Source organism: Anser anser (assembly GCF_964211835.1).
Source record: "Anser anser genome assembly, chromosome: 2".
NCBI classification, from domain to species: domain Eukaryota; kingdom Metazoa; phylum Chordata; class Aves; order Anseriformes; family Anatidae; genus Anser; species Anser anser.
The window spans coordinates 23472919-23482248 of NC_139721.1; the positions used below are offsets into that span (position 1 = coordinate 23472919).

The 9330-nt window shown below is 43.0% G+C and overlaps 1 protein-coding gene across 3 annotated transcripts in view; it reads right to left on the bottom strand.

Annotated features, from left to right (window-relative positions):
• The window catches only part of LAPTM4B (lysosomal protein transmembrane 4 beta), a 60809-nt gene that overhangs the window by 18529 nt on the left and 32950 nt on the right, over positions 1 to 9330 (bottom strand). For all 3 annotated transcript variants that reach the window (XM_083823336.1, XM_083823338.1, XM_083823337.1), the window contains exons 5-6: positions 9187 to 9285; positions 2812 to 2907 (exon numbers count right to left, since the gene is read on the bottom strand). In XM_083823336.1, the coding sequence (XP_083679462.1) occupies positions 2812 to 2907; positions 9187 to 9285 (195 nt within the window). The remainder of the gene's footprint in view (positions 1 to 2811; positions 2908 to 9186; positions 9286 to 9330) is intronic.

Sequence of the window (9330 nt, forward strand, 5' to 3'; positions counted from 1 at the left end):
CAGGTTTGATTCTAAAAATGATACATTTCTTTTGAAGTAGAGGGCAGAGATTAACCCACATTTTTTCAGAAACTTGTAGTTTGTAATTAAAAAGCACGTTGGGGTGAAGGGCCTTGCCAAAAGAAGTTTCCTATCATCAAACCCATCGTTTCATACATAAATACACTTGAGTGTTGGGGGAATGTTATACAATTCAGCAGACAGCAGTGACCTATCAGAACATTTCACATTTTATGAGGCTTACTCAAGAATCCTAAACTCTCAAAGGTCCTCAGCATTCAACATTCTAAGTCTTATTCTTCCATGCTTTGTTTTCAAACCACATTTTTTCCAGTTGTCTTGAGTTTACTTTTTAAAAATTATGTGAAAAGAGATTTTTGATGATCTCTTTCAGCCTATGCATTGTGAAAAAAATAATCTTTTTCAGTCCTCAGATTGGGGGATGAAGGGAGGGAATAACAATCTTCTGATTCAAAGCACAGGAGGATGATGATTTAACCCTACAAACTCTGTTGTTCCTTGCTGAAGCTTAGCAATGAGCATAAGAAAGAAGGGCTGCTCAGGAGTACATCAGCTCCTCCATCACATCCCTGAGTGCAGGGCGCTGGCAGGTGGCCATGGAGTTCGTCAGGGAAAGATGTGCAAGGGCTGGAACCTGACTGCATCACCTGGAGGTGAAGGAACTCATCCTGGCCAGAGAGAAGCACTCAGACATGGCTTTGCATGAGGCTTGCCTCCATCCCAAGTAATGCGTTCAAAAACCAGACTGTTAGTGACTCTCCCTTCCTGCCTCTCTAGCAGGGCCTGAGAAACTCTTCTCCAGTGGCATTGCTCCTGAGCCTTTCTGTACTCCTGAACCAGAATTTTGTGGTGAAGAAGATGGTTAGCTGAGAAATTCCCACACAGCGCTTTCTACAGGACCTGATCTAACATCATCCCATTGAGCTTACGAGGAATGAACAAATACGTTGTAGCTGAAAGCAACAGATTCTGGCCACGTTCACATGAAGAGAATGTAAATACTGGGGAAGGAAAATATGTCCAATGGTCAGGGCACTAGCCAGGGACATGCAGCCTTTCTCAAAACCTGCCTGTGCGGTAGCTGTGTTTTAAGATCAAGATAAGCAAAGTTAAATTAAACTCTCAGTGCAAGAATACGCCATATGTAAAACAGGGTGAAAGGGCTTCCTTTCCCCACAGAAACACTCACAAGAAATTCAAAGATGAGGAGGCAGCTCAGATTACTTTGGTAATTAAACATGTAATTTTATAGTGAACACAAAAGTACTGAGATAAATTCTCATAGCCATGCATGTCTAAAAACCAAAGTCTTCTGCTCTGTAAAGGAAGCAGTGGAGCATGTGTTTTTAACCCAGGTCTTAAAAAGCCTTGGTAAATTTAGTTTCCTAGATAGCTCAGCTGACATTCTCCCACTGCCAAGCCTGCCAGTGCTGTGGTTTGTGTAGTTAGCAATGGTTCAAGATGAGTTACAACAACCTACAGGCTGAAAAAAAGAGCTATCAAAATTATTTCACATAAAACTCATGATTTTACTCAAAGTAGATTCCGGTTAAGAAAATAGTAATATGTCTTAGCTTTCAATAAACCCATATTTTTATACTTAAATGTCCTGTTTGCCAGCTCTGATTGTAGCCTGTAAAACTTCCTATGCTTCTCTTAGAGCTAGAGATCATGTGAGAATTACAGCTTTCATGTGAAAGCAGTTTTTTAGCCCTTGAATCCACACAGGAGTCACTCATTCTCAAGGTTTTAAGTTGTTGGTCTAATGTCTCAGCATGTGGAGACCACCCATGCTTCTGGAAAACCTGAGGAGGGCAGTCCTGAAATTTTACCCAGATGATCCCAAGAACCACGATCATGCTGCTGTCATTCGGTTATATAAATTACGTAAAGACATAATTTACATAAACTTGTTCCATAAACCAGTGGTGTCACCCAGGGACTGATTTGGCACACTGCCCTCAATGTGGGGCAGCTCCACAGAGATCACTGCAAGCAGAACTAGCTCTTTCCATGGACTGCATTCATTCACTGCCTTCTACAACCAGCAAGACTTTGCTTAGCAGTAGTACTCTGCACGTGTGCATGTCAGCACTAAGATACTATAAAGTGAACCGATATCTTCCATCCTTTGTGGTTAAAATCTGTTTATTCACTTCTTTCATGTTGCTCTTTGTTTTGTTGTCTCCTTACTTTACAAAACCCATCATGCATTGGGAGATGAATCACTGAACTTGTGTTGCTTTTTAGATCCTCTCTGTGTTGGTGCAAAGTGCTACCACTGAGTGCTGAGTGCCCTAAATCACAGTTTCTATAGCTAAATTCACATTTCACAGCAGGTGTAGAGCATGGCATCCCTGGGTCCTAATCAGTCCCTGAACTGATCGTAGTTCCAGCTGTGGCATCCCATGGTGTGGTCTTCCAGGCTAAATGACCCGTTTCATCCCACACAGCAGTGGGGGCTGTGCCATCTCACATCTTAACATGAGATTATCACACAGCTGGAGAGTTCAGGGCTGGAGGCATTCCTGGGCCCATGAGATCAGCTGTAGTTTATGCCTAACACTGATTCTTTAGCAGACCGTGCATAAAATAAAACCAGTACTTTAGCAACAGGTGTCACTTCAACAACAGCACCCCAAGCCATTAAAACTCAAGTCTAAACATAACCAACAGAGGAGGACTCTTGAAGGAATGAAGATGGCGAACTAAGGAGTTAGAAATTAATAGAAAATAGAGATATTGACACAATATCAGACAAATATTTTCTCTGTGGTCTAACACCCTTACCGCAGTGTCATTGGTGGTAATGTACACCAACACATCTGAGTTGTTCCTGCCATTAATGTATCGGTAACAGTTCCACACGCAGCTTATCAAGTAACCCTGCAAAGAGAAGGGAGTTATCATTATGTGCAGAAGATAAACCATACAAATTTTCCTGCCATACATTTGTGCAAATTCTTGAACCTGGACTGGTTAAGAGCTCTGGCTTGACACTGAGAACAGAAGGGGAGCATAAATACAGCAAGTTCCATGAAAACAAATAAACAAGCTAATTATTAGGAAAAAAAAAAAAAGATAGATATGATTATCAAGCTTTCTTTTGCTAGAGAAATTTCAGCCTCCTATCTTTTTGTTCTGTGCCTTTATGAAAGGCCATATCATAAAGGAAGCTTTCCACGACGCCCTGTAAATTGTATGCTTGCCTTAGTCTTGTGATACCAAGGAACAAAGGAGTAGAAAGAACAGGCAGAGTAGTGTGGAGTGAGTCATGCTCTCCAGAGCTCTGTACACAAACCAGGGCATTTAAAAAATGAAATACTACTATAAATATGAATATGAGCCTGAGAGAAGCATGGGACAGTCACTTTGCTTGCTGCAGTGACTGTAAGTTTGTGCAGGGATTCTGTAAGTGATCCGACACCTCTTTATCCCCAATTTTACTTGAACGAGCAGGTCACATATACAAGCGTTCTTCCTTACACCTCTCTAAATACAGAGAGATATGAGTACAGTCAGACACCTCACTGCCATGCATAGGATGCTGCACACTGGCAGGGCTGTGGTTTACCATGTAAAATGAGCATACAAGTCAGATCATGACAAACCAGAGAAGGTGTTGCAGATGCAGAATGCCTCAGGGACAATAGAAAAAATAAACAGAAACCAGTTCTGGATTCCTCCGTGATAAGGCTGTTTAAGTATTGTCACTGAGCGTTCGTGGTCTTCAGAAAGCTGAAGCAAACCCCAGTAGAAAGAGCACAAGCAGGCTGGGATCTGAAACATCATCAAGAAAATTACAGGAACCCCTCCGTGTCCTGTGGTTGGAAGCCTAGCTGGTGACTACGTGATGACTCCATTTATCACATGCATGGTTTCAATACTCCTTTTCACTCAATCTGAGATTAAATCAATGTACTCCATATGACCGGAATAGTCTGTGGTCTTCCTATTCTTGCCTGAACAGAGAAAATTGCCAGTGTATAAGTTTTTACTGAAATCTGAAATTACTCCTATCCTTTTAATCCTTATTGCAAATACTTTTTTTTTTTTTTTTCCCAGTATAAAGGAAAAAAAATATTGCAGTAATATTCCTACCGCAGGATCATAAACTTAGCTGTTTTTGTTCCTGGAGCTCACTTGGCTCCAGATAGCAAAGAGCTAGGAGTCTGCCTGGCAAAGACCTAGGAGTCTGCACTCATTTTATAGCTGGTTAGGCAAAATGCTCACATCTCCTCTGCCAGCAGGAGAGGTTCCAGTCTGGCCAGCAGCAAGGAGCAAAGTGGCTGGATGGAAGACAGGCGGCAAGAACACGTGGAGGAGCAGGACTCAGATCCTCAGCATGCCATGGACAAGGCTGGTGGAACTAAGCAGCCCCCTGTGGAGCTTTCTGCTTCCCACGTAGCCACACAGGACAGTGATGAGGTGAACAACGTGATTTGATAGCACTCAACTTATATTTTTACTCAGTGGGCTCTGCATAGCAGTCCTTCCACAAACCTAGCGTGTGCAAATTGAACTGCCAGCGCTGATTGGATTTGCATGTGTATCTCTCAGAGTGAGTCATATTTTTGTGACTCACTTGCACTGATGACCTTCCAAAAGCCTCTTATCCTCTTCAGCTGCCCTGTGCTTCCTCCCTCTCCAGAGCTGTCACACAGGAGCTGTGTTTCTCAGGATGCCACATGACTCACTCATCGCTTGCCTGCAGACCAGGAAGAGGTCTTTTTTTTATTATTATTTTTTTCACTGGGGCTGAGCTGGCTGAAATCCAGTAAGTTTTCTTCCTCTTCTTAATGACACATCACAGATCCTGGATGACATGGAGGTGTCACGGGCTTTGACAATACTTTCTACTATCAAATGGGGAGGATGACAGAAGTCTGGAGCGAGCTGAGTGCTAAGGGCAGGGCAGGCTGGCTCTGCACCCTGAGCCGTGGGCTATGCAAACCTGACACAGGTTACTGGAACCAGTCTTGTAGAGGCATGTAAATGATGAACTGCATCTTTTTCTTTTTTTTTTTTTCCCCCCAGAATTCAGTAACAATGACACTGTTGTTAATGATAAATGGTAATAAGTAGTTCAGTAGCTTTTGATACTCAGATGCCAGGCACTGAGAAAGGTATGAGGTAGTACAGAGCAGAGTACTGAATGCGGGACACTTGTGGGGACAGCTCATCTTCATAAGAAACCCATGCACAGCAAGGCCACCTGTTTGCAAGCCAATCTTTATGCTCCTTCTGTTCAAATCCAAAGCGAGGGAAGCCCCATTTCTGGTAACACAGCCTTGTCTGGGAGAGGCTAGCGGGAGATTTATCTTTGAGTTCTCTTCTTCTGCTATGTGTGGTGAATAAACCCCATTTCACCCCACAACGTGCACACACAGCCTCTCTGCCTCCCGGCCCGCCTGGATGCATGAGCTGTTTCTCAGAGGGGGAGGCCTGCTCCAGCCCTTGGGGTGAAGAGGCTTCCAGTCAGCACACCACATAGCTGGCGATAATCAGCCCTATGTAAAAGCCCAATGCACTCTGAGGGGTATTTTCATACAGCACAACACAGGCTGCTGGCAGACTCCTTTTGGGGCAGCAGCCTCCGTTCCAGAGGAGCACGGTGATGCCACCACCACTTGGAGGATGAGGACGCCAGAAGGGCTGAGCAAGGAAACAGGCACCGCACCTCTTCCTGCCAGCTTTCGGTCCCTCCACTTGTGTGGTGACAAATGACACTAGCTCCAAAGGAACTGAAACCCACAAAGCTATAACTCTGCCTCTCACAGACCTTTTTGCATGCAGATGTTTAGCTGCACAAGATTTCGGCTCAAGCTGCAATATATATGAAGACTTCAGGGTGATGCGAATGGCAGAGCGGTTGGCTACGTGTATTTCACACATAGTGCTGCAGGAGGGTGCACACGGGGCTGCTTTACTGATCAAATCTGCAATTAAATCCATCTTCCCAGCACATTTGAATGTGCATCTTGTGAGTATAAGAAGGTTTATACAGGTTAGCCCTGCTGGGAGCATCCACGGGGCTGAGATACTGGGTCTGTCCTGGTGAGCACAAAACGTGGTGAGCACCACCTTATCCCATCTGCTGAGCACCACCAGGGGTGGTCTGGTTCCCAGGCTCACCAGTACACCCCCACAGCTTATAGGCATATCACAGGGACCAGGGTGACCCTGAACTGGAATACCTTTCGGCTGCCTCTTCCTCCCTACTTTCCATCAAAAGGATGGCCAGCAAAGAAGAGAAGAGGCCAAAGTCTGCAGCTGCAGAGTGCCAGGGCAGCGAGGGGGAAGGGTTTATTTGGTTGCGTTTGTGCTCACTGGACTCTACCTCATTTGTGCATGGGGGGCTTTGCCCAGGCTGGGGAGGGGGAGGTTGAGGCCTCAGGTTGTCTGTGCCAGCAGCTGGGGCTGGCCAGAGGAAACTGGGGCTCCGCTCCCCAAAGCAGCTGCAGAGAAAGGCACGATTCAAAAGCCACCTTGTTGGCTTTGTGTCATGTGTCAAGTGCTGCATACATTCAGTTATGCTGCTGGGTGTCCTTCGTCAGCCAGATAGGAAACACCTATGTTTCATGGTATGTAGCTCTGGTTCAGCTTCTAGACAAACAGGGTAAGCGGTATAACACATTTCGGTCTACTCTGAAAAAGACTCTCACTTGGCATGAAGTATCTGTCCATGCATCTATCCATCCACCTGAAATATCTATTAGCTGCTTGGGATCCAAGTGAATCCTGAGGGCTATAAAGACAAGTGCTGGTGTGTGGTTGGCTTTCATTCATTCTTACTGCCCTCTTTTGTCCCCCGCTTTTCACAGACTTATGTACAAAGCACAATACTTCTGTCTGACATATCGATATCTCAATTTCTGCTCAATAGTGTTTTCATTTGCATGTAGCTAGACCCACAATAAAAGTGTCCTGATGCCAAATGTTTCTGACAAATTATGTGATTCTGTTTCATATTTCCGACCAGACGAATGCAGCTTTTCCTACTGTAGCTTTTCCTAGGTTACAATGTTTTGGTTTCTCTCTGTTCCACAGGGAGAGGGAGCTCAGGCATATTTTTATGCACAGCACCTTTTCAGTTTCAGTATATAAACCTGGTGCCATCTGTTAAGTCTATCAGTGATAAAGTGTGATGCATGTCATAGCGTCCAGCTTTCTTTTCATGTAGCAGACTCCAAAAATCTGCATAGCAGCTCTTCTGGAAACACAAGAAATCCAAATTAAAACGCTAACTGGAATTTAGCATGTGTTTCTGTGTGAGTCATATTTTTGTGACTCATTTGCACAATAATATGTTGCTAGAATGAACATTAAGAAAAGCAATAGTCTGTAATAACCCTGGCTGTAAAGAACTCGAATAGAAGAATGGAACATTAACCAATACTTCAATCTAACTAGTCACATATATTCTTGGAAAAAATATGTGTAGCAGCTTTAAAATAGAATGATTATTTTGCACTATTAATTTCTTGGATTTCTTTTTTTCTGTAGTAAGTATTTTTTGCTATTCCAATTTTAGTTACATTTATTTTAGAAGCTTGAGACATCTTCGCCATACTTTTTCAATGAAACACCTGAGCCACCAGGAAAAAAACAAGGTGATGCTTGCATCCAAGAGTTTTAAAGAGCATGTTGCTTGTGTCACCTGGCAGATCTACATATTTATTACATTCAAAGGTGAAAAAAAAACACAACTCTATTGCTGTGAACATATATATGGACAAAGCCAGAAGGCTAAATTATATTTCTAAGTCAAAAATAGAAAAATGAATATCACTTCCAATTGCACCTTAAAATATCTTATCTTTTCTTTCCAACTTTGAAAGAGCTTCAATAATCTAATCCACTTTTTTTTTCTTTTTTTTTGATCACAATAACTTTCCCTGTTCGTGCTGTATGGAAGCAACTTCCTGTCCTGGCTCTTCAGGATGTCTCTAACCTAATGTGTAGCTGCTCTGCAGAGGAAGAGCAAGAGCTATTCTGACACCAAACCAACAGCAATTAAATAATTACTCCCTGTTCCCTTTTTCCGCCCCATGTGACAGTCCTCTGTGCTGGCACTCCCAGGAGGGACTGCCTGGATCTATTTAACTGCTCCTTGTATGAGAGCTGTTCCATCCTTCGGATCACTTTCCTTCTGCTCCTGCTGGTTCTGCAGCTCTACGGCATCCTTTTTGAGACAGGACACCCAGAAGTGAATGTGTGCTTCAAGATGCCAGTGCATGGCAGACATCACAAATGGCACAGAAACTCTTAGATTTCTTTTTTAATTTCTTCTATTTCCTATTTATTTCTTTATTTCATTAGGTTATATATATATATATATGATATTTTATTAATATCTAATATTCTTATTATTTGATTCACTTGTTTGACCAGAACTGAGAAGTAAGCTAATACTTTCATGGGCCTATGTTATTACAGCTACAAGACCCCTTTTCAGGTGCTCATGCTTAGTTCAGAGTTGTCTGTGGTGTCTGTGAAACAGGATTGAATTTCCTCTGTGCCCATCACTTAGAATATATCACCATGGGGTTTCTCCACTGTTTTATTGCTCAGTAACTCAGAGCCATGAGACCGTTCTACAAAGCTTTCTCAGCTGATTGCTTCCCTATTTTGGGCAACATTGCAAAAAAACATTGTCAGTAGATCTTCATTCCCTTCCCCAGATCTTTTGTGAATGGACAGCATGGGGCTTTGTTGTAAAAACTGATGATTTACCTTTATCCTCTATTTCCTAGCTACAACGTACGAGGGGACCTTTCCTCTTGTCCCTACACTTCTCAGGGTGTGGTTTTTTGTTTTTTTTTAAAGCCTCTGATGAGAAGCCCTGCCAAATATCTTTGAAAAAATAAGAAGTCTGTATCAACAGTCCCTTCCTTGTCTACTCCTTCAACAGATTTAAGTATCATGCGCTCCCCCTACAAGCATCACACTTCCCCATTGGGCCCTACGTGTTCATGTGTCTGTCTGTGACATTTTCTCCCTTCTTTTTTATTTTTATTTTTTTCACAATACCTACCACTTTGCTTTGTGCAGCTTTCAGACTGCCTGGTCAGTATCTCCCTATGTGTCTTCTGGGGACAGGACTCCCAGAGGGAGCATTTCGCCCATGACTAGAAGTAGGCGGTATACAAATAATGGACTTACCTTAAAAGCCAAAATGATGCTTATGAAAAGGAGTATAATCACAACCAGGCATGTAGGGTTCACAGACATGATCTCTTCCTTGTAGGGAAAATTGCTGGGCTGCAAAAGCAAAAATAAGCAAAACACTGTAAGTTAATCTCACGA